The sequence below is a fragment of the Aspergillus alliaceus genome (genome assembly GCF_009176365.1).
Source record: "Aspergillus alliaceus strain CBS 536.65 unplaced genomic scaffold BDW43scaffold_49, whole genome shotgun sequence".
Lineage (NCBI taxonomy): Eukaryota > Fungi > Ascomycota > Eurotiomycetes > Eurotiales > Aspergillaceae > Aspergillus > Aspergillus alliaceus.
In genome coordinates this window covers 178,446-206,218 of record NW_022474732.1, presented here as the reverse complement: position 1 = coordinate 206,218, position 27,773 = coordinate 178,446, and the positions used below count along the sequence as shown (strand labels likewise).

At 48.7% G+C, this 27,773-nt stretch overlaps 7 protein-coding genes across 7 annotated transcripts; 4 read left to right on the top strand and 3 right to left on the bottom strand.

The window, feature by feature from the left end:
* Positions 1-91: 91 nt before the first annotated feature.
* On the top strand, positions 92-4,590 carry BDW43DRAFT_287654 (SNF2 family N-terminal domain-containing protein). Its single transcript, XM_032043179.1, has 2 exons — positions 92-4,072; positions 4,138-4,590. Exons 1-2 carry the CDS (start codon positions 485-487, stop codon positions 4,147-4,149), a joined length of 3,600 nt encoding a protein of 1,199 aa, XP_031896632.1. The 5' UTR covers positions 92-484; the 3' UTR covers positions 4,150-4,590.
* A 526-nt stretch (positions 4,591-5,116) lies between these two features.
* On the top strand, positions 5,117-5,898 carry BDW43DRAFT_287648 (SCP2 sterol-binding domain-containing protein). Its single transcript, XM_032043178.1, has 3 exons — positions 5,117-5,306; positions 5,368-5,577; positions 5,651-5,898. Exons 1-3 carry the CDS (start codon positions 5,291-5,293, stop codon positions 5,812-5,814), a joined length of 390 nt encoding a protein of 129 aa, XP_031896631.1. The 5' UTR covers positions 5,117-5,290; the 3' UTR covers positions 5,815-5,898.
* Positions 5,899-7,342: 1,444 nt separating this feature from the next.
* BDW43DRAFT_314649 (RanBP1 domain protein) lies at positions 7,343-11,827 on the top strand (the record flags this gene model as incomplete). Its single annotated transcript, XM_032047855.1, has 2 exons — positions 7,343-7,404; positions 7,615-11,827. The coding sequence occupies 2 exons, from the start codon at positions 7,343-7,345 to the stop codon at positions 11,825-11,827; spliced, it is 4,275 nt and encodes a 1,424-aa protein (XP_031896630.1).
* A 1,045-nt stretch (positions 11,828-12,872) lies between these two features.
* On the bottom strand, positions 12,873-15,632 carry BDW43DRAFT_302911 (carbon-nitrogen hydrolase; the record flags this gene model as incomplete). The annotated part of the gene is made up of 6 exons (XM_032045325.1): positions 12,873-13,079; positions 13,159-13,233; positions 13,655-13,746; positions 13,849-13,930; positions 14,693-15,498; positions 15,578-15,632. The coding sequence occupies 6 exons, from the start codon at positions 15,630-15,632 to the stop codon at positions 12,873-12,875; spliced, it is 1,317 nt and encodes a 438-aa protein (XP_031896629.1).
* Positions 15,633-16,601: 969 nt separating this feature from the next.
* Positions 16,602-17,895, top strand: BDW43DRAFT_177876 (uncharacterized protein). Its single transcript, XM_032038824.1, has one exon. The coding sequence runs from the start codon at positions 16,844-16,846 to the stop codon at positions 17,813-17,815; it is 972 nt and encodes a 323-aa protein (XP_031896628.1). The 5' UTR covers positions 16,602-16,843; the 3' UTR covers positions 17,816-17,895.
* A 443-nt stretch (positions 17,896-18,338) lies between these two features.
* On the bottom strand, positions 18,339-19,598 carry BDW43DRAFT_302910 (oxidoreductase, short-chain dehydrogenase/reductase family; the record flags this gene model as incomplete). Its single annotated transcript, XM_032045324.1, has 2 exons — positions 18,339-19,139; positions 19,170-19,598. 2 exons carry the CDS (start codon positions 19,596-19,598, stop codon positions 18,339-18,341), a joined length of 1,230 nt encoding a protein of 409 aa, XP_031896627.1.
* Positions 19,599-21,465: 1,867 nt separating this feature from the next.
* On the bottom strand, positions 21,466-27,528 carry atg2 (putative autophagy regulatory protein Atg2). Its single transcript, XM_032038823.1, has 4 exons — positions 27,366-27,528; positions 22,584-27,313; positions 21,593-22,522; positions 21,466-21,527 (listed from the first exon to the last, which is right to left on the bottom strand). Exons 2-4 carry the CDS (start codon positions 27,261-27,263, stop codon positions 21,510-21,512), a joined length of 5,628 nt encoding a protein of 1,875 aa, XP_031896626.1. The 5' UTR covers positions 27,264-27,313; positions 27,366-27,528; the 3' UTR covers positions 21,466-21,509.
* Between the last annotated feature and the right edge of the window lie 245 nt (positions 27,529-27,773).

Here is a 27,773-nt window from a genome sequence, read left to right as displayed (position 1 = left end):
AAAAAAGTAAAAAAATTCCAATGATTGCCACTCGTATGTAGTAAGCTTCTTTCTCATCTGTTGACTTTCCCTTCCTTCACAAACAAGAATAGCAACCTGTTCAGCAAACATTATAGCTGCAGACAGCAGCCTCGTCATTCATTTATTCTTTTTGTGTTCTTTCCCCAGCCCGGAGGATTAGTCCGTCCCTTCATTCTTTCTGCAATTTTACTTAACTTCCTTGTGGTAGAGGTTTCATCATTAAAGCATCCACATCCGCCGCCAAGCGCGATCGTCAATCTACACATCAGCTCTTCTAATGATTATCTATCTATCGCACCATTCGCCTTCTTCAGTCTTTATGTTCCACCTACGCTGCCGCATGTACATTGCATAATTGTCAGACAGCCTGTTAACTCCAGTCTCAAACAGCCTTGTGTTTTGTGGACGTGGCAGCTTTGGGCGCTAAGCTCATAAGCACCCCCCGGCTCCAAACTTGTTCGTCATGGCTTCCTCAACTGACGCGTTGATAGAAGAAGTCTTAGAAGACCTTCAGTTAAACCATGTTATCCTGCAAAGTTTAGAAGAGCAACGTCCAGGTGCAGTTGCCGAAAAGGAAGAAATTCTAGATGTCATCAAAGGATTAGAATGGCGACTGGCGGAACTACGCGGTACTGCTACCAGAAGCTCGCCGCCACATAGTCGCGCTGCCTCCCATCAGACTCCAGAAATTTCTTTCCTGCATCGGACGCAGTTGGATGGCGGCTCTGACACTGGCCCGGTGAATTCTCCCAGAGGTTTACGGCACGGTCAGACTACAATGTTTCCCCCACCGCAACCATTTCAGTCGGCACCGGGACTAGTGGAGCCATCTCGGCCATTGGGGCCGTTGTCCATTCGCAAACGTGGGCGAGAAGAAGAAGACAATAATGATGGCGATGAAACTGATTGGACAGATGATTTGGAGCTACCGTCTAAGCGTGTTGCAACAAAAAAACCTTCCTCCTCTTCTTCCTCTAGCCCGGATTCACAGTCTGTTCGTAGTGCTCAAAGGCAGGAATTGGGTGATGGTATTGGCGATGGAGCTGATGAGCTTCGGAAGATTCTAGGTTTGGACAGTCATGATACTTTTCTCCAACTCCAAGACGAACAGCGAAAAGCTGAACAATGGCTCAAGGAACGCAAGGAACAAGAACGCCTCGATGAGGAGTACGCTCGTAGGCTGGAAGGCCTCCAAGAGTCGCCCCGGCCGTCTTCAGCCAGGAGCGCTTCGTCTACTCTCTACTCTGTGTCTTCTCTGCCTCTGCCAACTTCTCCCGCTCCTAGGTTGAATGAACATCCATATCCCAATCTCCATCGACTCATGCCTGGGGTCGTACAGCCCACAGACATTTTTCGTTCACCGTTTGGACCACCTCTGTTGAATGAGACGCGTCGTTCCGGGCCCCAGCGTCCCCAACCCACCCTCACCCATGATAGTGATGACAGCGATATCGCGGAAATCTCAGCTCGTGATTTCCAGCGTCTCATCACTCCATCTGAACGGCTCTTCACACCGCACCAGTCTCTCGGCAGTTCTCACCGTCCATTGCAGGACAATTACCCACAACAGCAACCTTACTCGAATCTATATCCTTACCTAGAGTCCATGCCCGGCCCGAGTGGCATTGGTCGACCAGGTCCTGCGTATGGCCCACATGTGTTGCAGAACACCATGGCGAGGCTCAGTGCTGGAAAGCAGCTGCTTGAGCATGCAGGAAAATCTATTTTGGGGGAATATGCTAACCACTTCGCATCCTACGATAATCCAGTTCCTCCTTACCCAGGTCCAATGGGCATTGACATGAGCAAGTATCCGGACTGGATGAGCGATTACTACGGAGCTGATCCAAAGAAGGTCAACGAAGAGATCAAACAACTGCTAGAAACTATCAGGCCCGATTCAGATATCTCTACGGAAAACCGCGAAGGGACTCCCGAAGCCCTCAGATTCACACTATTGGAGCACCAGAAGCTCGGGCTGTCATGGATGAAATCGATGGAGGAGCAGGAGCAAAAAGGCGGTATTCTTGCTGATGACATGGGCCTTGGGAAGACAATACAAGCCATTGCTCTCATGGTTTCCCGGCCCTCCATCGACGAAGAACGAAAGCCAACACTGATCATTGCTCCGGTCGCCTTGATGCAGCAGTGGAAGCGAGAGATCGTGAGGATGCTAAAACCTGGCCGATATCAACTCTCTGTCTACGTTTTACACGGCGACAAACGAGCTGTGGGATTCAGGGACCTGAATAAATATGATGTGGTTCTTACTACCTTTGGAACATTGTCTTCCGAGTTGAAACGTAGGGAACGGTACGATGAGCTACAGGCAGCCGGGGCGAACGAACAATCCCTGTCTAGGGAACTCCTGAAATCCTTACCATGTCTTGGGCCGTCCAGCAAGTGGTATCGTGTAATCATTGATGAAGCACAGTGCATCAAGAATCGAAACACCAAAGCTGCCCTTGCCTGTTGTCGTCTCAATGCCACTTATCGGTGGTGTATGAGCGGGACTCCCATGATGAACAATGTCGAGGAGTTGCACTCGCTATTGAAGTTTCTCCGCATCAAGCCGTACAGCAATCTAGAGCGGTTCAATCACGACTTTACTCGGCCTCTCAAGGGCTCCAGTGTCAGTTCACAGCAGAAAGCAATGAGACAACTGCAGGTCCTCCTAAAGGCCGTCCTCTTACGGCGAACTAAAGATTCTAAGATTGATGGCAAGCCAATCCTACAGCTCCCGCGGCGGATTTCAGAAAAGGTGCACTCTGTATTCAGCGAAGATGAACAGGAATTGTACAACTCGCTTGAGCATCGCACCCAGCTTCAGTTCAACAAGTATCTAGAAGCGGGCACTGTGGGACGGAATTACTCCAACATTTTAGTTCTGCTCCTCCGGTTGCGACAGGCATGCTGCCATCCACATCTGATCACCGACTTTAGCATCAAGCTCAATGCGAACACAGATGAGCTGGATCTGATCGCGAACGCGAAAGCATTCGGTCAGGAAGTTGTCATCCGTTTGAAAAGTAATGATGATGAGCATGAATGCCCTATCTGCATGGATGCCGTGGAAAACCCGATCATTTTCTTCCCTTGTGGTCATAGCACCTGCGCGGAATGTTTCTCAAGGATTTCTGATCCAGCATTGGCTGTAAGTCAGGGCCACGATGGTGCAGTAGAGGTCAAATGTCCGAACTGCCGCGGCAAAGTAGACCCAAAGAAGATTACCGATCATGTATCCTTTAAAAAGGTGCATGATCCTGACCAGTCCGAGGACCCAGTAGAGGAAGAGCCACCTCAACCGGTGGAGGAGGAAGACGAGAGTGATGAGAGTGATGGTGATGATAGCTTGTCTCGATTTATCGTCAATGATGACGATGATGAAAACGAGAAAAGCTCTTCCAAGAGGCCTAAGCACAAAGGGAAAGGTAAAATGGCCCGGCCTAAAAAGACCCTTGCCGAGCTGAAGAAAGAATCATCGAAGAATCAAAAATCGAAGCGCAAGTACCTCCGCCGGCTGGAGAAGACTTGGGTGTCGAGTGCTAAGATCGAAAAAGTCATGGAGATTCTGCAGGGTATCCAGGGCGGTGACGAGAAGACAATCATTTTCAGTCAGTTTACGTCTCTGCTTGATTTGCTTGAAGTTCCGATTATGCGCCAAGGCTGGGGCTATCGGCGGTATGATGGTAGCATGAAGCCAGCAGACAGAAACTCAGCAGTGCTAGACTTCACCGACAAGCCGGATTGTAGGATTATGCTCGTCTCCCTGAAAGCGGGCAATTCGGGCTTGAACCTCGTTGCCGCGTCACAGGTTATCATATTCGACCCATTCTGGAATCCCTACATCGAAGAACAAGCGATCGATCGCGCCCATCGAATTGGACAGGTGCGGGAGGTGCAAATCCATCGGATTCTCGTGCAGAACACGGTTGAAGACCGTATCCTTGAACTTCAAGACAAAAAGCGAGAGCTGATTGAAGGGGCTTTGGATGAAAAGGCTTCAAAGAATATTTCCAGGCTGGGAACTCGAGAACTGGCTTACCTATTTGTATGCCTCCCTCCCCTAATTGATTCTTTATTGGTGATATAGTCGAATGCTAACTTCATTTGTAGGGAGTTCAGTAGGGAGTTTCACTGTTTGTTTTCATCAGCATGGCGTTGGCGGGTTTTTGATTTGAATATTTAATCGGATCTAGAATATACCCAAGATCTATCCACCTCTCTTGTTTCCTCACACACTTGAATTTGTTTGTGCTATGTCGTACCATAGACCGTTAAAGACCACTGCTTACTCAAGTCCATTCCGAACTCCTAGAGAGGAGAAATGTCACTACCGGCGAGATTTTCTTTTTTTTTGGGGGGGGAGTCCATCGCATCAAACCCAGATGGTCAGGTATAGTAGTGATTTTTTGAGAAATGAGGTGATTCGATCAAGATATTTCCTCTTCTCTTTTTCTTTATCACCACTGCATTCATTAGGTATGGGAATGAAAAATTGTAGGGATCACATTAAATTTTGGAGAGAATCATATGAATTACAGTATGACGCGAGCCCGCGAGCGAAACGACATGCTATCACTGAATAGTAGTAGTACTACGTCCCAAGTGATCTCTTTGGTCCATCGGTTATTATTCCATACATGCCGGACATTTTGGTTGCGGTACTCGGAACGCTTACCGCAATTGGTAACGCTGATCTATCAAGTTCTGTTCTATTGTTGTGGATTGAACCTCCCATCGATCCAAGATCAATGGGACTTAATGAGCTTCACAAGCGGCTCCTCTTGGCAAAAATTACTTGTGCATCAATGTAGACGGAATATATTATTATTATGACTGTATAACCCTCGCAATTTTTTTCCTATCTACTAGTTCGACCTCTTTACGGTACTTGGGTCTTGCAGAGATAGTATCTTCGTGTTGCTTCGTCAATATATCTGTGGAGAACCGGAGTATAATTGGAGAGACTAAATAATTAGGAGTAGTCACAGGAATTTATTTAGTATTGGGCCGTTTCAGCCTCGGTCCAAATGTCAGCATGGAAATGCGACCGCCCTCCATTCACATGTTTTCCCCGAACACTCCGGGGAAGCTTGACGTTCCTTAAAAAACCCCAGACTTGACTCTTAAACTATTTAAATCTTCCTTTCTCTTCCCCTCGCCGTAACACACGACCCTTTTTTAAATCCCTCACACTTACCCCTTACTATTTCACGTTACTTACTTTATACGTCAACCTCACAATCGTGATAATATCATCGTAACCATGTCTCTCAAGAACGGTATGTCGGTCTAGTCATCTAGCGTGTCTTCTAAGTAAACTAACCATAATCCCCGTCTAAGACGCTTTCCCCTCCTCCGCTGCTTTCGACGTGATCAACGCCGCTCTCCAGAGCGACGCTGCTGAGCGCAAGGACGCTGTCGACAAGGCCAAGGCCATCGTCTCTTTTAACCTTAAGAACGATAAGGGCCAGGAGGAAAGCTGGTACCTCGACCTCAAGGACAAGGGTGTTGTTGGCAAGGGTGCTGCTCCTCAGGGTGGCAAGGCCGATGGTTAGTCTCTCCCTCCCACTGTTGTCCATTTCGTGATGGAGAAGCTAATTGTGTCTCGTCCCATGATAAACAGTGACCCTCACCCTCTCCGACTCTGACTTCGCCTCCTTGGTCAGCGGCAAGGCCAACGCCCAGAGACTCTTCATGGGGGGCAAGCTCAAGATCAAGGGTAACATCATGAAGGCAACCAAGATGGAGCCTGTTCTGAAGAAGGCCCAGAGCAAGGCCAAGCTATAGATACCCCGTTACGTTGTATACTCTTGCCAATCATGTACTTTTTGTTCGTCTTAACGATTAAAAATATTTCCTCCCACTATATGCTCCTTACTTGACTTTTCTCTATGTAGAGCCGTAAGTAACTTGTAATCAATGAACGCTCGGTTTACTTGGTTCGGTTAAAAGGGAAGCATGGCTTAGTTTCAGACCAGAAGGTCAAAGCGTGGCATTCAAGTGAGAAAAGCAAGGTATTCATACAGGGCTATTTTTTTTTCCCTGTAAAAAAAGAATAAAAAATACCCCACTACTGGGATGATATTGTTGTTATATATGTGTTATGTGTACATGTACCCTGTTCTTGAGAATTGTCTTATGGTAAGGAGATAATTCTTATGGGTCTCTGTGTTGACATCATCATACCTATACCTGTTTAATTCAATCATTCCCGAGTCAACTTATCAACTATAGAATGCTTCCTAATATTATACTATAATAGAATAGAGGAGAATAGAGTGACCGTACGTTCGAATCCGATGGTGGACTGTGTGGACATCCAATATATATATGTATCAGGCCCGATATGTCGCTTTCATGGTAACAACCGTTGTAAGCTGAAAAATACAGGAAGTAGTGAATTGAAATAACGCCCCCCTCACAAAGAAAAGTCACACCCCCAGGTGCAGGAGCCGTCATGTATTAATCATTGCAATTATTTATCAATATTGATTTATTACTTATTCTTCTTGCATGATATTGCATTCTTTCGGGTGTTTTTCTCACTATTAGTAGCATGTCAACCTGCCAAGAGCGTCACCTTGCGTCCATCACGTGACTGTGCTATTTTTTCTATGGGCGACCTTCCCCGTTAAAAAAAGTCGCGAGTTTCAAGTGAAGACAAAGCGAAACGAAGCTCTTTCGAGCCACGGCCATCCACCCCCAAGGCAGAGCATATCAAAAGCAGGTAACTGCCCTTTTGATATCCACGAGAGCGTTGTATTTATACCGCTCTGCCATCTAACCACTCGCCCTCCGTCTCTTTCTCCCGTCTCGTCGCCTCGCGCATTTTGCGATCAATCTCCGGAGTACATAGTCTACGCGCGAGCTTCCTAGCTTTATCTATCTCACTTCTTCTCAGGACGGCCTTGATTGGTACTGGAATAATCGCCAGTAACTGAGAAGACGACGGCAAGGATATCCTTTCATTCGCGTTTTCTGGACCATCTTCACACTCTCTATCCCACGTCTCTCGGACTGGTGCGCCGGTCGCTTCGATAATCGTCGTGACGACCGCCGCTGGATTCCTTTGTTGGATTCAAGAGTAGAACACTAGCTACCGGAAGAAGGCCGACGCGATCAAGAAGCCCGCATCGTGGATGAGAATCCTAGTAAAGGGGCTTTAGCAGAGGTCTAGGAAGGGGGTGAAGTCAACTGTTTCTTGTTAGTCGAGGGATTTCCACTCTAGGCAGGGATACTGCTGTTATAATAGATGTCGAAAAGATCGGCCCAGGGCCCTCAAGGGGATAAGGATACCAACTTGTTTGATTTCAACATGAACAGTACACCAGATGAAAAGCCGCAGCGGGCGACCGCAGCGCAGATGGCGCAGAGGAGGTAAGTCGACATTTGCGATCTGTTCCGTATTCTTGGCCCTTTCCTGCAGTTGATTAATTGTGTTATTTTATCCCTTTTTTTGTGTGTTCTATTACTCAACATTTTGCCTTCCTTTTTCCAAATCTTGGGTTATCCCACCTGTGACTATCTCTGTCATTGCTCTTGCACATACCTTAAGCGATAACAGCGGTTTTCTGACATACTGGCTAGGATCAAGGACGTTCGAAGACGAGGTCGTCCCAGCACTGCTGCCCCCGCTGCGACAACAGCTTCTTTTGGCGGTCCCTTCAATTCCATCGCTTCAAATTCCATATCTACATCGTCTGCCCCCCAACCAATCTCAAACGGGTTCGCATTCGGCCAGTCACAAAGCTTTCCTGGAGCTAGTTCAAATGCTAGTCAACCAACCCAAAACGGGTCAACACCGTTCTCTTTTGGCTCTGGGGGGAGTGGGAGTGGCTCCTCAACTCCGTTTAATTTCTCTTCGTCGTTCGGCGGATCAGGGTCGACCGCAAGCAATCCTTTCTCCAGCATGAATACTGGTTCCACCAGCCAGACGTCTGATGCGGGCAGTTTCTCTGGCTTCAAAGGAAATATGTTCAGTATCCCACCAGCCGGAAGTTCAGCTCCGGCTCAGCAGCCCTTACCCTCTGGAGGGCTTTTTGGCACAGAATCCCAACAAAATAGTGCTCCAGGAGGCTTATTCGGCAGCAGCACGACAGGTGGGTCTTCTGGGCAACCCGCAGCAACAACCCCGACTCCTACGGGTGGTATCTTTGGTCAGAACAGTGTCTCTAGCAGTGCTCCGTCGACCAATATATTTGGCCAGTCCGTCTCGAATAAACCTTCCCCATTCGAACAGTCCACGGCGTTTGGTGAGTCCATGCAGACATCTCCTGATGCAAAGAACAACAATGCACAGTCGAAGCCGCCCATTTTCGGCGGTGCTGCCTCGCAGTCTGCTTTTGGAGCTTCTACGAACTTCGCTAGCCCCGGAGCCAGCCCCTTGTTCGGTGGATCTTCATCAAAACCCGTAGAGGCACCTAAACCCCTTTTTGGTGTGAAGCCGGCAGAGCAGTCTACCCCATCAACTTCACTGTTTGGCGCTACTACCCAACCCGGCCCTACACCGACCCCTGCTTCTTCTATTCCTGCAGCTGCCAGCACAGCCGCTGCCCCATCCTCATCGATATTCGGGGAATCATCGTTAGCTAAACCCGCCACACCGTTCCAGAATCCTTTCCATTCCACGAATTTGTTTGGCACTCCTGCTTCATCTGCCCTTGCACAGGCTTCGGTAGATAAAGGAAAGGAGGAAAAGAAACCGGAGGAAACCCAGCCTAACACTGGGTTCCAATTTACGCCGTCTACCGGTGGTTCGTCCTTGTTCTCGAAAAGCGCGAGTTCCGCAGCTCCACCGGCTCCATCAAGCAGCCTATTCCAGCCTCCGTCTACAGGCAGTTTGTTCTCTCCTAAGCCCCCTGCAGAGCAAAGTACGTATAATGCGGAGCAGGATAAGCCTAAGCCTGCTGAAGGAAACCCGTTCGGTAGCCTCTTTGCACCGAAGCCAGCTTCACCGGCCAAGCCCGCAACGGAGCAAAAGCCGACAGAGCAAAAACCACTTCCATCTTCTACTAGTTTCGGTAATCTTTTCGCGCCGAAATCCTCTACATCTAGCGAGGGAGTAGAGGCTGGTGGGCCACAGAAGTCAGCCACTGCTCCGCCGCTTTTCTCAGCTCCTACTTTGGGATCTGATGCGGCTCAATCTTCTGGCCTTTTCACATCGCAGTCGCCGTTCTTCTCGGCCTCTACTTCAGGAGGTAAGAACCAATCTCCAGCTGTGACTTCCCCCGCTCCCGCTCAGAGTCCATTCAAAGTCAATGGCACAAGCACGGCTTCAAAGACAACTTCATCAGCCCCTACTACCGAAAAGATTTCGACATCAAGTTTCGAGGATATTCGACCTTCTGGACTTCCTGCCGATCTTGATAAGGGAAGCAAGGAGGAGGTCGAAATGCTGTACCGTATGCGCATGTTGAACGAGTGCTTTAAACGCGAAGTGAATCGCTTAGACCCCGCTAAAGATGACTTTGATGCTCTCGTGCAGTTCTACATGCGTGTTCGCGAGACAATCGGGGCATCAGCTGGTCCTCAAAAGCGCAAGGCTGAGGATGAAAGCGCGAACGTCGATGGCCACTCCGCCAAGAAGGTCAAGCCCTTTGGAGGGATAGCTGCGCCCGGCAAAGAAACGTCTTCACCTGCTCCAGCAACAACTGCCACAGGCTCTGCGCCTTCTAGCAACTTTGGAGCAAGTCAAGCAGCTCCAACTAGCGGCAAGAGGAAATTAACTGAAGATCAGGATGAAGATACTGTTTCTCCCGGAAAGCGTGTCAACGGGGACTCGACGACGGCGAGCATATTCGCACAGTCGTTCTCCAAGTCCAAATCCTCTGAGTCCAGCGATGAGTTGACGAATCCTGGCTCTACTCAATCCGCTTCTCCTTCATTTAGGCCATCTACCCCTGATTCGGATAAACCTGCTTTGTTCTCAACTACGCCTACTTCTTCCCCTCCAAAGCCTATATTCGCAGCCTCGACTACGACCAAGGAAAGCTCCTCATCAACCTCACTGTTCTCACAACCTCCGTCTTCCCCTAAGCCAACATTCACTGCCCCTTCTAGTAGCACCACCGCCCCCTCGAATCCTTTTGTTCTAAAGCCGTCCGGGGCTAAGGAAGCTGGATCTGCACCTAGTTCTCTCCCTGGCATGCCGAAGTTCGGCGCTGGAGCAACGAACTTCTTTGCCCAGTTTCAGGCGCAGGCTGCGAAGGATGCTGAAAAGGAGAAGGAAAAGCGCAAGGCGGAAGATTTTGATTCTGACGAAGAAGACGAAGCTGAATGGGAAAAAAGGGACGCGGAGGAACGCCGGAAAAAACGAGAGGAACTTGAGTCTCAAGCTACGAAGCGCTCGAAGTTTGTTCCCGGAAAAGGATTCGTTTTCGAGGATGCAGATGAGGGTAGCGATGCTTCGAATAAGACGGCAGAGAAGGTCCCTACTTCAAGTGCTAGCGCCTCAGTTTTCGACAAGAAGACTGACTCACCTGCCAAATCCAGTAACATATTTGGCCATTTGTCGGCAACTCCTTCTGATGCAGAGAATGATGATGCCGATGATACCGAGGAAGCATCTGTCGCTGGTGAAGAACCCGAGGATAGCTCAAAGGATACATCCCTCGCGCCGACGAGTGAAGAGGAAAGCAGTCAAGATGCAGAAACAAAGGAAGCAGAGGTCAAGGCAGGCGCCGGTAGCGGCACTGAGAACTCTGCTAACGACAGCAGTGATGATGGTGATCTGACTAAGGCTCTTAAAAAGTCGAAACAAGATAAGACTGCTACAAGCGAGCAATCTGCCAGTGATTCAGGTGCAGGCGGTCGTAGCTTGTTTGACCGCGTCGAGTACAACCAAGACGGGAAACCAAAGCGTCAGAATGATGGGGAGCAAAAGCCACTGTCTACGTTTTTCAATTCCTCGAAATATGCATCTTCGTTTAACTCATCGGGAACGCCAAATCCGTTTGCCATGAAGTCTAAGTCTGAAGCTGAAATAAGCGATACACCCACCTCGAAGCCTGCAACGCCGAACCCATTTGCCAACCTCTTTGGTTCTCCATCTACCCCCGCTGCAGGTACTCCATCTATCTTCGCCCCTAGCGCCTCAAAGACCGGCGCAGATAATACCTGGAAGATGAATTCTCCCATCAAGTTTGCCACTGATACAAATGCGGCTTCTACTTCGAAACCCGACTCTTCATCAATGGCACCGGCAGCTGATTCCCCCAAGCCGTTCTCAACGCTATTTGGAGCGGCGACTACTTCCAAACCTGCATCTTCTGAAACTGGCTCACCATCGCCTGGCTTCTCGTTTGGCGGACCATCACAGCCGCCATCATTCCTCGCCCCGTCGACTGTCAGCTCAGCTGCTGCTAGCCGCGCGTCCACACCAGGAATGACATCCGACACAGGAGCCGAGGAATCTGGTGATGGCGATGCGGCTGCATCTCTACCTCAGGTTAACCTTGCCCAAAGTCGAGCTGGGGAGGAGAATGAAGATATCGTAATCGAGACCAGAGCGCGTGGCCTGAAGCTTGCAAAAGAGGGATGGGCCAGTCAAGGTGTTGGGTTCTTCCGCGTCTTGAAGGATCGCACTACATCTCGCGGCCGTGTTATCCTCAGAGCCGATCCGAGCGGTAAGGTCGTCCTGAACGCCTCCTTGGTAAAGCAAATCGATTATACTGTCAAGGCCACTAGTGTGCATTTTCTCGTTCCCCAGGCCGAGGGGCCTCCAGAACAATGGGCCATCCGGGTTAAGACGAAGGAGGAAGCAGAACGTCTTGGGTCTGCGATGGAAGATACCAAGGCTTAGTCGGTACAGCCCTTTTATTTCTTGTGAACAAATTGTGGTGGTATATTGGACGCAACCGACTACCATCATGATGCTCTTCCTTCCAGATTAATAACAACTGGTGATGTATTATGTGTTTTCTGCTTTAGTGTTCCCCTTCATTCCGTGTGTTTTATAAAAAGCAATTACCGGAACATTTTCAGTTTCATATGCCGCATGCATGGCCTTCCGTTTCTTTTCCAGAGATCATGAACGAGTCCGACCACTCACAGTGCATAAGTTCTGCATTCTTTTTGTCCTTACTTTACCTCTGTACTTCAAAACTTATGATTTCTGGGCCCTGTCTTAGCAACACCTCATTTCTAATTGGAATTTGAGACTTTGTCTTCTCTCCTATTTGGTGTTAATTGTTCGTCATCGCTCCTATATCTGTTTTTTCTTGTTCCTCTTTTTTCTTCTTTCTTCCTTTTTGATCAATCTGAGGTTTTTGTAACTATTTGCATGCTGCAATTACAACCGCATACTCGGAGAGCATCGTGTCGTCGTCTGCCCAACCAGAGGCGAAGTCTAGCATAGCGTTTGGGTTTTGGTGGGATCAATGGAATCGGGTTTTGTTATTTTAGAGGCAATATATGACACCAGGCTGTTTGTAGACAGTGATACGGGGCAGATTAGCAGGGAATGTGACCCCCAATGCTTTCATGTATTACGTTCATATCTACTGAGATCTAGATAAAGCCACACATGAGCAACAATGTAAAAATCGTCCTGAACTCATGAACACGTGATCTCCCATGACATGCACCTAGTGTGAATGGGCAGAGGTCACAAGACGAATACACGGGGCGCGGAATCTACACGGCCTACTGAGTACTACGAAAACCACAGGTAATGTGCGATTTAAATCACGACAGGGAAAGAACCTTTCCCATTTTTTTAATTAAAATGTCCCAACTCAACCGAGCAAGTCCCAACCCGGACGGTATCGTAAAATAGAGATAAAACCCCATCATTTCATAGAGTAACAAAGGTATAATCTAATATGGAAATGAGAGATAGTCCCCATTTACTCCTCGTCAACGACAGCGGTGTGAAGACCCTTGGCGTCCTTGACGTTGACGGCATAGACGGTGGAGTAGAGCTTCTCCTTGGCATTCTCCTCGTCGTTACGCTTACGAGAGATGCGGACACGGAGACGGTAGGGAACGCCCTTGACACCGGCCTCCCAGACCTTCTTGTTCAGGGCGGGGTCAACGCGGACATCCTTGGTGCCCTGTAACAACCAAGCACATAACATGATTAGCCACCAACCCGATGGAGGGGGGATATGAGGGGCAAGACAAAGAACATACCATAGCACGCTCAGCGAAAGCGCGGATCTCCTTGATAGCACGAGGAGCACGCTTCTTGAAGGAAACACCGTGCATCTGTACCCCAAAAAGTTGAATTAGTCTTCCGCCCGAATGCCATCTGATAAAATTTGTGAATTTGGATGTCAAATCTGCGAACAAGATTTGCGGCCATAGAGGTGGACTTCATAAAACTAATTCTTCTTTTGGGTTTCTTCGGAACGAACGCCTGTCATTTGTTCCTCCACGCACACGCAAAAGCCAAGGCTTTTTTCCATCCCCTCCCTTTTTTTTTTTTTTTTTTTCCCTGTAGGATGTGTTTCAATCCTGCAGAAGAGGGTTTGGGTGCCAGAAGGATTATTTGCATTTTGTTCTCCGTCCATTGCCTCCATGTCGAAAATTTGGATGCTTGTTGCCCGCAAATCATGTTGCATCGACCGATGTGCTTGATAGGGGGTAGGAAGGTTTAATCCTGGTTTATGTATTTGTTTCAACGTACTCTCTTGTGCATGTTGATGGTGTACTCGCGCGACACGACATCGGCGATGGCCGAGCGCTGCTTCTTGCCGGTCTGGACGGTGTTGGACATTTCTGAGATTTTTCACCCTGGTTAGTTTTTGTCTCAATCGATTTTGGGAGAAACAGATTGGACGATGCGACGAGAATAGACAGGTCGCAGGAGATTTAACTCACTGAATGGGGTTGACGAGGCGTCGGCTGTCGTTGGGTGAAGTGGTCGGCTGTCGTGGGATTGAGAATTTTCGGATAGGCCGTCCTTTTCCCTCGTCGAAATTCAGTGTGCCTCGCTTATCGCCCAGGGGCTGTTCTCATTGGTTGGGATTGGGATCACGTGATTGACACTCATAGTACTCATACTTCACAGATCTGGCCATTCAACTACTGCTAGAGAACCAAGCATTTTCCTGTACAGTAGTTTTCAGGAAATGCTTGATCTAGAACAAAAACTCACTATTTACCTCCGCGATACGTTAATTCTCACAACCTTCTGCCGAAGATTGAGTAGTACGCACTGCACATTGAACACCACGTGACCAACATATCTAAATAGGTATGGCGCTGATCATTCTACTACATGCAACCTTCTAGTACTTCATCATCATGCCCTAATCCAACTTTAAACCTCGAGAGGGAAGAGAACTCTTCCAAGAGGTATAGGTCGGCACTCTGTATCCAAATTTGAACCGATATCTGCCATTGCACCAGGAAATAAACTTTGGTAAGGTATCAAAGAGGAAAGTAAAAGAGAGCAGCAGCTTCAAGCTTACTAGCTACTATACCAGGCCCGAGGTAGGCAAAAGTGAGAACAACGGAAGTTACCTTCAGAATCCTTCAGGGCCTGGTACACACAATGCAATAAGTACCCTGCCTGACTATGTCAAGATGGAGGTTTTTGGCGGATCATGAGTAATTGGATCGTCAGGTTCGATGGATCAATACTATCAACTAAATGTCACTTCACGACTCGCTATTATCCCTATATACTCGATGATACAAAGACCTATTTCTCAGCGCTGACATCTGGGTACAGGTCAAATCGTCTCTGAGTATAGACAGGGATGGCTTTCCTCGTGCCTTCAACCGTGTCATTATCTAGATCAGCATAGACGATAGTCTCTTTATCTTCCGCCTCTACTAGAACTTCCGCGCTAGGATTGGTGATCAAACTATGTCCCCAGGCGTGGTAAGTGGCATCCATATCTCGCGCCGGGCTACACAGCCCCACATACACCTGGTTATCCACCGCACGAGCGCGCGCCAACAGCGACCAGTGCAAGGGGCCCGTAGTCATGTTGAAAGCGCCCGGGTAGATAAGCGCAAAGGCACCCTTTCGCGCAGCGATCATGGCCGCTTCGGGGAAGCGGATATCGTAGCAGATGGCGAGACCGATCTTTCCATACTCCGGAAGATCCACAATCGTCAACTGGTTTCCCGGTGACAGAACCTCGCTCTCCTTGAATCTAATCTTTCCCGGAATATCAATGTCGAATAGATGGGTCTTACGGTGGGTGCCTATTAACGAGCCGGTCGGGGAGAAAACAAGAGAGGTGTTGAAGTATTTCTTCGTTGTAGGTTCTAGTTCGGGGATGCTACCTCCCACGAGGTAGGCCTTGGCCTCTGCAGCGATGGCCGATAGGGCATGATAGGAAGGGGATTGTTCTTCCGTCGGAGGCGAAGGGAGAAGGGTCTCAGCGTATTTGGGGAAGTATTGGGTTCCGTATGGCGAGTTGAAACATTCTGGGAGGACGATAAGTTTGGCCCCGGCCTGTGCTGCCTCGAGGGCTTTAGTACGGGCGTGGGCCAAGTTGACGGCTTTGTCGGCGCCTGCAATGAAATTTCGCCGTTAGTACGGGCTATAATGGGGGTCTTTTAACGACCATGGTATAGGACAGGTGAAACATACCGGAGGCCAGCTGCACCAGGGCTAATTTCAACGGTTGTTTCAATAGAGCGGCCATGGTTGTCCAGATCGGTAAAGGAATAGGAAGTCTGTGTCAGCTGCGGGGTGGATGTACAAAGTTAGGGTATAGGTAGTGTCGGCGTTGGAGTCTGTTGGAGTAATGAGTTAAATGAGGAGACCCGCTACTTATCATAGTTCCTTGATCGGAGGTCGGCGTTGGGACCCAACTCCGACACTTTCGGCGTATACTTAGATAATCCTCCTTCCAGACGTTTGCAAATATGTCGGCTGGTCCAAATGATACGTAGTAATTGATCGCGACCTTTTTATCTGATACATGCGGGATCGATTGATCACAATTGCTAGAACAATGCTATTAAGTAGGTTATGGATTTCTAAAAGAAAAAAGAAACCAAATTAGTGTTTCATATTAGCGCACAATTCTCTCTCGGATAACACCGTAGCTGCCGAATAAGGCCGCTTTTAGCGAGTTGTTGCATTCAATATTTTTAATTAATTAGATTCAAATGGAGTGGAATATATACTAAGTAGTAAGTATGGAGTACGGAGGGATGCAAACGCCGCAAACGGAAAATGGAGGGATCACGTGTGACGAGTCTGGCCCTTATGAAGAGAAGGAAAAACCCCTGAGAATGAGAAAAAAGCGCACTGATGTTCTGTTGGCTCTACCAAAGCGAGAAGGATACGACATAAAAGTGAATAAGGGGCAAAATACGACTCACTTCGGTTTCTTTTTATACGCCGCCTCCTACTCCACAGTATGAGATTCCTACTCACTTATTCCACTCTTTTCTCAATTCTGGTCCATCTCTCTTAACGGCGGCGGTTCGACAGCCAATTGAAAGCAGTGTAACGGCCTTGCCGCGCGGAACGTTCAACGTTCCCCACGAACTGTTCCATTCGATTTGCCCCCCAGTGGTTCGGTGGTTCCTGTTCAGGAGAAAAAGACAGGCTTTTTTTTTTTTTTAAAAAGAAAAAGAAAAAATCTCTCAGATTGGCCACCCTAAGACGAGTTCGCCTTATATTTACCTAGAACGCTTTTCTCTCGGTGTCTTTTCGCACCCGACCATATGTCCCCATCAGCGCGGCATTGATATACCACTGTGGCCTGCCATCAGTCAAGGCTACCACTTCGGACGTTGGGATAGAAAAGAAGTTTCCACCTGGCACAGTGTCCAGTCTCTCTCTCAGGCTTAATACATATCCTCCTAGCGCTTTCTTGTCGGCGTAGGAAAACAACGTATCACAATGTTCGAGGACTTCTCTTTCTCGTCGCCTTCGTCTACCAGGCCACCCCGCCTGACGTTCGACGGCGACGACAAACCCATGGTCGACTGTGACAGCAGTCTGATCTCTCCACTATCATCCCGCTGTCCTTCCCCTCGTTCGACTACAACGCACCGGATCCCAAGATCCCTGCCTCGCTCACGATCCTCTTATTTCCGCTCCGCTCAACCACCCACCTCAGTTCCCTTGTCTGCCTACGACGACCACCAGAAGCGTCTCTCAATCAGTACACTGACAAGAAAACTGCACGAGCACACAATCCGAACCTCAAACAATGACCCGCAGTTCGACAGACCCGCCACACCAACATCGCCCCAGTCCCTCGACGCAGCCACCCGATTCCCGGGGTACTTCCTCACGCCCCCGGACACAGACCAAGACGACGAGGGTTGTCTCGACTCCCCCTCACTCACCTCAGGCTCCCTCTCACCCCAGCCCCCGTCCCCCTTCCTGAGCCCGACTTCCGTACCTTGCGATCCCTTCCCGCAAAGCGTGGAACTCGATCCTCTATCCCACACCCAGGATAGCTGGAACGTCCGCGCCCAGCGCCAGAACATCTCCCGTCTCCAATGCAACCACGCCGAGATAGAAGCCATCCGCCGTGCTCTTATCTCCGACGACGAGAAACTGAACACTTTCGACCCAGACGCCTGCCACCCCAGCTCCATCCCCCCGCAGAAGTCACCCCGCCGGAGAGCGACCACCCTCCAGCGGAGCCGCTTCAGGCCCCAGCTAGGCCCCAGCCTTCTGGACCCGCCCTCCACTGATTCCAAGGGACGGCGAATGAGCAGCTCCGTTGCCGTACAGGCGTCTCGCGTCGAGAAGAATTATCATTCATCTTCTCGGGATCTGAGGAAGAAGAGTGAGCAGGGTCTTAGACGGAAGAGTCTTGTCAGTGCAGCTTTGGCGTCGATGGTTGAGAAAGATTATTGATAGTAGGGTTGGTTCCTGTTTCGGTTTCTATTCTGTTGTGATCATTTTCGGATGGATATATTTTACTTCTTCTTTTTAACACCTTTGTCAATGGCTTTACTTGTACATATTGAGGTAGATACCCTGATTGTGTGATTCTCGGTTTGGTTAATATTGGCGGTATGGGGGTAAGGGTTATGGTGAAAAGGTACACAATTGGTTTTGGTTTTACATTACGGCATAGGGGAATGAAAATCCAGGCTACTTCGGTCTTGCACATTCTATTCTGTGATTACAAAATATACCACTATGACAAGAATGGTATCGAATTAAAACAGAAATAAAAAAAAGGAGAGAGAGGCGATGAAAGAGAGAAGGTAAAAAAAAAAAGAAATATAGTCAATGAACGGAGTAAAGCCGTGCTTCCCAGAAGCACAAGTCAGAAACACGGACATAGACGAACAACAAGCGCTCACAGTAATGATCATCAATCATTCATTTCGAATCATAATATCAAGAGCTGATCAGATAGTGACAGAAAAAGCTACTTCGCCTGCTTCCCCGGGAAGAATCGCTTCTTGCGGAATAGTCCGCACAGTTTTCCGAACGCTCCCTTGCGCTTCTTGCGACTGGAGGTTGACCGCCGGGTTGGTCTGCGGTGGATCTTGATTTCGGTTCTCGGAGTTATTAGTTGTGGCTGGTCTGTAGGGAGGGTAGTGGCCGGGTTTCGGCCAATGTCGAATTGCCAAAGGGCATCGTGGGATAGTATCGGATAGTTGTCTTCGTAGACTGGGGAGCCTGGTTCGCCTAGTTCACTTTCATTGGACGGGCTGACGCATACTCGTGGTCTGGAAGCTTGGTATTGGGCCATGTTGAGGTTGGTTTCTTCCAGGAGCTCGTTGATGGACGGCATAGGGTGATGTTGGTGGCCCTGTGTGTCGCCTATATCGAGTTGGGTCTTTTGGCTCTCCTCTTCGAGGGCTTTCTGTGTTTGTGTCTCGGTCTGTGTAGGGATGTCGTAGGACAATGGGTCTTCCCCTATGATCACAGTGTCTTCGGTGTAAGCGGAGATGTAGGAGTCTCTGTTGCGGCCGGTAGAAAAGCTGTCAACGTCCTCGATATACGAGACGATCCGAGCAAAGTGGAGAGAGTCATGGGGATTGAGAATCTCAAACGATGTGCCGTGATGGATGACGGTTGCTGTGGGCTTCTTCACATTAAGTAGCATCGAGTCGGAGTAGGCCTTCGTGTGTCTGCGAACGGATGCTGGGGGCTCGAGGCCGGGATCTGAGACTGATTTGCGATCTGGGTCGGGGTATCTCTCGAGTCTATCTCGGAAGGTGTCCTGTATGTATCAGATTAGCTACCAAAGTACCTTGCTTAAGGTACGAGTTGAGATGCGACTTACTAGGATCTTATGCGGGTTCTGCCTGAAATATAGGTGGCCTCGATTTGCGTCTATGGAGTTGGGAGTTCCCGGGGCTAAATCCGCAAGTAAGCACGGGTCTACTGGAGATACATGGCGGTGATATCTCATACGGAGAAACCCATCTAGACTCTCAGGCTGCTCACTTAACGCACTGGGTGAATACGATGGGGACAATGGCGGCGGACTCGACGCTACCGACGAGACCGAGAATGGGTAGTCATAGTTGTTGTCGAATGACCACTGCGACTGGTTCAAATTCAGCGCAGCATTCTTTCGCCTTAGTTTCTTACTGTCCGAGCGGTCAATGGTAGCTGAGTCGCAGATCGACAGATACTGGCGATATTCATGCAGGGATCGATTTCCTGGTATACACATGGCGTTCAAGGATGTCGGCTGGAGCGAGAAATTCAGATCTCGAGTTGGAGATGATGGGAATGGGGATAATCGCGATATTGTTGGGACCACGGCGTCCATGCGGTGAAGATGGATGGAGTCATGATCACCGGTTGGATCTCTCATACTGCAGTTTTTGAGATCCATACTCTAGATTCAATAGCCACTTGATTTTATTGACCTGTATAAAATGATGGAGAAAGAAACAGGCGGCATGCTCCGTCTCCGTGCTGACGCATTGGGAGGCTGTCTTTGGGAATACCTTCAGTCCCTGTTTGAGAATGATGATATCAGCATGGTTTCCCCCTCCTAGTCAGACGGAGAGGGCTGGACCGAATCCGTGGAGTCTATTTATTGATAGATGGGACGAGGCCGTGGGTGGAGTTTGGGACTACTACTCGTAATCCAGGCACTGGCACCTGGAGAAAGGGGAAACCTTGGAACAATTCAAGATTAAACAAATAAGATTCATAGACTGAGCAAAAACAACACAAAACCAAACAAAAAAAAGAAAGAAATGTCAAGTGATGAAAGCCGAAACACAGGAAAGAAAAGAAAAAGAAGAAGTGTGAGAGCAGAAATAAAAAAAAAAAAGAAGTCACATTGCCAGCTTACAAGCAGTTGACATGCAGGACCCAAAGGAGCCAATCATGGGAGACCAAGCATGAATGACGATGACCAGTCCAGTTGAGCATCATCTTCATCACTCACTGCCTCTCTCTCCGGTTGGGCACCAGCTAACGTGGCCCAATCTCGGGGAAGGTAAAACCCCCTTACAGCCTCAGCGGTGTCACTCTGCTTTGAGAGCTCTGGAGTTGTATGCCGGTCAGTGGTTCAAACTATGAAGATCTTTTGTTTCAGTTTGCGACCCTCCTTTTGTCACTTCCGAGCCTTGTTTGCCAGGAACCACTCCCATTCGTTCCTCAAACCCTCCAATCATACCTACCGACCTGTTCTAGTATTCATATTGTGGCAATGGTCATCTGCATTCTGATGGGTTCCTTTTATTTTAATTTTTTAATTTTAATTTTAATTTTTTAAACTTTCCATTTCCTGAATCATTGATGACGCTGACAACTATTCATTGTTTGAAATATCTCATTCAGCCTTTGACAATGTGGTTGCCTTTCTGTACCATAATAATCAAAGGAAATGCACACAAAACAGAGATCACCCAAAAAAAAAAGAAAGAAAAAGAAAACATGGCATGATGTAGGGTTGTCCACATTGCAGCCCCATGATCTGCACATGTAGTGCTACAGTCTCGATTAGCATTGCAGTTGTGTAGCAGATGCTGTCATGCGACCTTGGACTGATATGTTGTGGACAGCGCCACAGATTGCTCACCCTGCAGTTTAAAGGAAGAAAGAAAAAAAAATGTCGCAATAAATAAAATAGAGAGATAGATAAGAGACATCAGTGAATTTGGTTAGGGACGTCACAAAATCCCATTCAGGCTCGTTTATTACTCTTCATCACTGCAAGTGGGAATGATCCTAACTACTTTGCTGGAAAAGACAAAAATCAGGCCAATAAACAAAATACTCCGAGCCAAACACCAGCCATGCTTCAATTTCAACAGGCCCAAAAGAAAAGAAGAACAAGTAAAAAAGGAAAAATAGAAGCGTATCAGGAGTAACAATGGGAATCAAGATAGCATCGTTATATCGTCATCATCATGGTCCAAAACGCAAAGGCCGGACGGCTAACTCGATTTCAGGTACCCGCCTGCTTGTCGGTCTGCTCAGTTATGTACGGTTACTTAGAGTAACCTATCCTCGCATATTAAACAACAGAATGACGTAGGAATAAAAGGGTGAATTGAAAAATGATCCTTAGGATAGTAAATGACCCCGCGGGGATAAGTGGTGAGCAAGATGTCGAGCAAAATCTCTAGTGGCGTTTATATTTCTAAGAAGAAAGGGTCAACACATACTCCAGCCAAAATCTTGGGGGGTTAAGGTGAAAAAGCTTACATCTTCCATTTTCCGCCTGTTGCTAGGATCCAGGGTATTACCGGCTCCCAAAAGCGTTTGTCCTACGGCCTTCGACACTCCGATTGCAGGACGAAGAATAACTGTCGGGGCACGTTTCCAGACAGCTTTTGCAGCTGCCTTGGCACTTCCACTCTCCACAACTTCTCCAGGGACAGCAACGATGGCATCTCGGGTCAGGAGCAAATCACGTTCCAATCCCCTGAATGCTCCCCGGAGGCCTTGGACGACCCCAACTGGCTGATCCGCATAAAGAGAGATCCTTTTAGCCTCTTCCTCGTCGACCAGATCGTCCTCCGCGCCACCTAACTGTGCATTGGGAGATGTCAACAGATCTTCTGCGCCCTGCAGGACCGTTTGGGTGCCAATGGCGAGTTTGGCGCCGAGCTTCACGAGCTCATTAGAGGTAGTCTTGGCAAAGGCAAGCGCCCCCTTCTGGATACTCCGCACGATGCGACCATCCTTGCGATACTCGCGCATGGGGACTACCACAAGATCCTTGACTCCTCCTCCCACATTGACTAGGGACCTGATCGGAGCGAGACCAGCGAGAACCCCTGGCAGTTGATTACTCTTGATATCTGGCATCCATATATCATTAAGGGTCTGGCCAAGCTTGTCAAATCCAGATACTCCATAGATGATGACATGGCGCATGACCATATCTGCCCCATCTAGGACAAAGAAATTCATGAACTCAGTTGTGCGTCCAGATCTAAGGCCGGTATAATCGACCCGCTTAGGTTTGAAGTCAAGTTTGACTGGGACCGCATTGATTTCAACTCTCTGTAGGAATGGGATGTCTTCTGGGGTACTAGGAGCAGGCGCGGAGTCATCCCGAAATTCGAAGAAACGGCACAAGAAGTCAAGTGCATCTTGATCAACATGGAGCCTTAGGGGAAGTATAGTGGCCTAGACATTTTTGTTAGATCTCTACAGGAGATGGTTAGAAGGGGCTCCCATTTTTACGTACCTTCAAGACAATCTCGGATGCAGCAAGCTCAGGAACAGGCCTGACGGTCAAGATCTCTAAGTGCAGCATGCTGGTTCCGCTTTCTTTTTCACCCACTTCATGCATGTAGGTGGCAAATTTTTTCCAGGTTGATGTGGGCACATGGTCAAATATCTCTAAGTCACTGATTCGAACATCTAAGGAGCTTTGCGTCTCCCCGGAGTCTGGCGGGAAGACGACAAGATCGGCGCATATACCCTTGAGTTCGAAAGTCATCTTATGATATTTGCTTCTAGCCAGCCGTAGTCTCTTCCTGAAAGACGGTGGCTGGCTTTGCCGTGCCGTAGTTCCTGTGACTGTGGTTGTGGTCGCATAGCTGCCGGTTTCACTGACAAGATCATCAATATTACGGTTGATATCGCTGCGGAGCTCTCGGGGATCTTTGTTGGCGGGAATGCCTATATATATCGAGTTGAACAGGCAATCGCCGATGACAGACTCCTCATCTTCATCGAAACTTGGAGAGGCTCGACTGGCTCTAGCACGTCTGTCTGTAGCCTTTCTCTCTACGTCCTTGACTGCCTTTGATATTGTATCTCTTGTCCGCTGCCAGTCATATCCGTCGAAGAGGTTCCAGATGACATGAGCATCCCGAATCCTGACTCGCAGAGGGCTCTTCTGGAGCTTCGTGTCATCGGAGAGGCCATAAGTATTTTCAGCAGAATCCCACCTATGTGCTGTACCCCCAACGTCTGACTGCTTTGCAAAATGATCATCATGGAACTCGAGGTCGGAGACGCTAGATGATACATAGTACTGAGAGTGGAAACTGTCCAGAAGCTCGTTTGATCCAGAGGCCATCATAGCTTCGTGGAAAGATCCGGCTCCAGATGTTGGCTTCGCGGGGTAAAAGTTACTGACGTACTCAATCTCATCCTCGATATGGCCTTCATTATCCTGAAATGTTTGCGAAGAACCGCCAGTTACCTTAGGGGTCCCTTCATGGCCCGAGCTTGAATCTAGAGCATAGGCATCGCCGGAAAACGATGCTAACATGTCTTGAAGTGGAAGAATTTCGGTCCGATACTTCTTGGTCACGCTAGGAGGAGTAGGAGGCTGTAGTCCGTTCACTATGCTTATGAGAGTTTGTGTTGAATCGGCACATGTTTCAAGAATCAACAAGTCGTCTCTAAGTTCCACATCTAGCGACTGTGCCCCGTCCTCGCTTGAGCGCGTTAATTTTACAGTGGCCGTTGCTGATGATATCGATGAAATGGGTACAAAGCCCATATCGATGAAGGATTGGACTTGGCTACTCGTTGGAGCGGACGAATTTCTTCGATGCAGGTTATCTATGTTTCCCACATTTTGCACGTCGTCAATGATCATAATTGATGCTTTGCGAAGATCCAATGTAGCTTCGGAGGACGCTTCTTCGCCCATAACACCCGAGAAATTGGCGTTTGTGAGTACAACAAGGCCCTTTGCCTCCGAGCCACGAGGGTTGAGTCCGATGACGCAGTCTCGCAGAGCCAATGCTAACCTAGTAGGCCGTGCAGGTGCCTTGGAACTCCCCGACTTCGTTGTCGTTTGGGAGTTCTTTGAAGGCTGTAGCTCCGCTAGATTACCGAGAGACCGTGCCATGTTGGAAGCAAGATCACTAGTTGTCGAATTATCATTGAGACCGAGAAATGCAACAATTGCTGGCACTGCGTACTCTGCGCGCAGGTTATAAATTTTGACCTTGATGGTGGGTTCCATTTCGTCGGCGATCAAACGGGCCATGAGTACGGGGTGCGGAGTTTGACCAGAGCTTTGCTCGACATTCAACGGAAGCGCTTCCCCTAAGAGCTCCTCGGTTCCGTTTCTAACCACCATAGCCGACCCAACCTGAATAGCGACAAGCGAAGGGATGCTAATGTACGCTGCCTCAGCATTCTTGAGGCGTGCCGTTATGTCTCCAACTTTACTTCCGACATGTACTTGTACTTCAAAGTCCCGGATTAGATTGAGTGTCAAGATACCAGGCCGGTCGTCTTCAGGTAAGTACTTTGCAACATTCGATAGCCTACTTAATTCGTCCCCGAGCTGTGGCAGTGAGTCAAAGTCAGCAGTACGCGAAACCACGATCTTTGCCCCGGCGATTGTAGTCCGTAGCACAGAGCCTTGTCGCCGCTGTCGGAAGAGCGTATCCAGCATGATATCATCATCTTCATCATATTTATCTTTAGATGGCGTGATCAACGAGAGCAGCCGGTCCAAATCGACCTCTTTCGGCGCGTAGAGGTACTCAACTCGTATGTTGCTCAGATTGATTTTAGCGGGCGCATCTTTGGACTCATCAAGAGGTAAGGGCCCACTAAGCTTCGCTTTATCAATCTGGACACCCACGCCTTCAAATCTACTGACAATTTTAACCGCAGTTGTTCTCAGCTTGAGGTAATGAGATTCCCCAACAACATTGAGTGCAATCCCGCCGACCCGTGCATTCACTTTCCAGGGTGCAGAGGCACTCTGAGGAAGTTTTCCAGGAGAAGGTGATGCTTCGAAATGTACACCACGTGGCCGCTTCGGTAGGTCTTTCTTTGGTGTTTTCACACCTGAGGCAGATGATATGGAACTCCCAAGCTCTAGAATTGTACTTAAACCGCCGAACCACCCTACAACCTCCTCCAAACGCTGTATGTTGAGATTGAGATGGAGTGGCAGCGTAGTAATGTCAACTCTCGCAGAGTCCAATGACTTTACCAGAGAAACCGAGATATCTCCGTGCATGGGTGATAAAACATCCCTCGTGGATTCCCTCATCTTCAAATCCTCATTGAATGATATAAGGTCTTCTGAGGCAAACCCGAGAGCAAATTTGGCTATACTTAAGCGAAGCTTGGTTTTGTCATTCGTTGCTGAACAGTGAGCCTTCAAGCCAGATGCTGTAGTTTGCAAAATGATGTCCTCGTGCATTAAGCTGAAGAATGTTGGGGACCGCAGTCGAGACTCCCCAAAAGGGTTTGCATAACCTGGGACATGCTCAACAAACTTGATAGAAAACCTGTTGAGTGATAGGCTGAAAGGCTTTTGTGTTTGTTCATCACTTTCCGAATGGCGTTGCTTTAGAGTCTCACCATTGCCCTGGTCAAAAGCGTGGACAATTCTTTGGCTAATCTTGGTAACAAGCCAGCCTATAGCAATATCAAATTGCACTTCCCCAGACAGCATCTCGACAGCGATCTCACCATGTTCGCTACGGGAACCAGCATCATGCTCAGCTTCCGCCGGATAATGCGAACCTCGAGGGTTATCACCTTCAGGTGGAAAGGATGGATCATTAGAATCATTACGGATACCCGAAGCGTTGTGAAATCTGGACGCCAGCAGATCATCATCAACCACTGAGCGCTGCAAGTTTGCAGTTGAATCATCAACGCTATCACTTGGAAAACCCTCGTGTGGTGCCGATGGTGAATTTCCCGGCGGCTTTCCTTCATGACTTATGGAAGGTATCCATATCAAAATTTTATCCACACTGACGAACCTCTTCGCTACCTCTGCGAGTCTGTTAAATCCCGGCAATGTGTGAATAGATTCTTTATCAGTCGTTTCAGACCGTGCCTCTTGGAGGTTGTGCACGGAGCGCGCCTGTGACAAAGATATCCCCTCCTGGGCTGTAAGCTTAGGTGTTGTAATTACTTTATCTTGCTCGTTATCCGTCTGCACCATAGCCGTAGAGGTTTCATGGACTTCTATATCCCTCACGGGCGTAGGATACTCCGGCGAGTCCCAAGCACCAGGCATGTTAGGCACGAAACTCGCCGATACCGAACCTTGACTAATAGCGCTCATATACAAGCTTTGTGCTTCCTCATTGGAGAACAGTTTCGATTCCGAGAGATCACCACCCTTGAAGGATTCAGAAGCTGAGCTTAAGCTATCGGGTTCGGAAGGCGTTGCACAGACAAGAGGCAATTGTTGATTATATATTAATACGGATGACATGGATTCGGGCATGCTTCCAGTTACTTCCAAAGAACGCTGGTGACTTGGAAAACTGGCGACTTCCAGATCCTGGCGGTCGTTGACGGGTACTAAGGCTTTCTGGAGATGATTGTTGGGGTCTGCCGATTCAGTTATATGCGAGTCTGGACTTTGAGGACGAGGGGTATCCCTCTTTCTCGGAAGAAGCTGATTGCCTGCGTGTTGTAGAGCATCTAGTCGCTCAGGATCATCATGAAATTGAAAATTGATAGCTGAATCAAGGTAAGCAGGGTTGTCCAGTAGCTCTTCATCTTCAAACTGCCGAGAATTATCAAGAGAGCTATAGCTCCTGTTCTCCTCTGTATCAGCATCCGAGAATCGACCGTCATACGTGTAAACGGATCCTTCGATCTCGGGCGTATCTCGCTCTCCTATTCCTGGAAGAGCAAGATCCTGTGGTGGCTCGAGAATAGTCGATCTTGTCATGGCTAGAGCCAAACTTGATTCTGACGAGGTTTCGGGCGAAGGCGACGGGACCCTACTTGGAGGCTGGCTGGACTTCGGTTGTACCGGAGTGGACGGGGAGGCAGGGGCAGCAAAACGAGAGTAATTTGAGAAGACTATCGGCTCGGATACTAAAGCGAGATGGATATCTGACAGGGAAACTAATCGTTTCCCGTCAGATAATGAGGCTTCAACTGGTTCGGAGTGGGTGGACACTGCACCCATGCTGATCTGACGTATACTTAACAACCCCGTTATTAAGTCCGGCTTTTCCTCTGGATGCCTTTTAGATGAGCCCTCCTGCTTCGTCTCTACATCCACGCGTACGGATATATCGTCAACCTGAACCTGAAGTCGGTCAACGACCCCCTTCAGGAATGCAGCAATAAAACTGGGCAACGATACGGTTTCGTTGCCCACGCCGAGCTCCTCTTCATCATCGCTCAGAGAGGTCGATGTATGCTGCAGAACCTGGGATCGCGAGGAAATAGCAGCCTGCAGTTCTTCTTTTTCTTCTTTCGGTTCGGCTTGAAGGAATGATTCAGCGAGATCGGTCGGGTTGGGGAGAATTGGGTCATCCCCGGCACTATGACCATCCGTGCCTGAGGGCCTCTGACTAGTTGTTGCATCATGTGTTTCCTCTAACGGTAGCCTTAAATGCACATCGATCCCGCTAGCTTCACATATTATGCCGCTGCTGTAGATGTCGGCGGGGACTGTGAGCTTCAGGAACCG

Excerpts from the sequence above, each read along its gene's own strand:
- atg2 (XM_032038823.1), bottom strand. The coding sequence starts at position 27,263 with ATGGGTGCAGTGTCCACCCACTCCGAACCAGTTGAAGCCTCATTATCT. Across the intron at positions 22,523-22,583 it reads CATCCGAGATTGTCTTGAAG|GCCACTATACTTCCCCTAAG; the intron begins GTACGTAAAAAT and ends AAAAATGTCTAG.
- BDW43DRAFT_177876 (XM_032038824.1), top strand. The coding sequence starts at position 16,844 with ATGTTCGAGGACTTCTCTTTCTCGTCGCCTTCGTCTACCAGGCCACCC.
- BDW43DRAFT_287654 (XM_032043179.1), top strand. The coding sequence starts at position 485 with ATGGCTTCCTCAACTGACGCGTTGATAGAAGAAGTCTTAGAAGACCTT.
- BDW43DRAFT_287648 (XM_032043178.1), top strand. Across the intron at positions 5,578-5,650 it reads TCAGGGTGGCAAGGCCGATG|TGACCCTCACCCTCTCCGAC; the intron begins GTTAGTCTCTCC and ends CATGATAAACAG.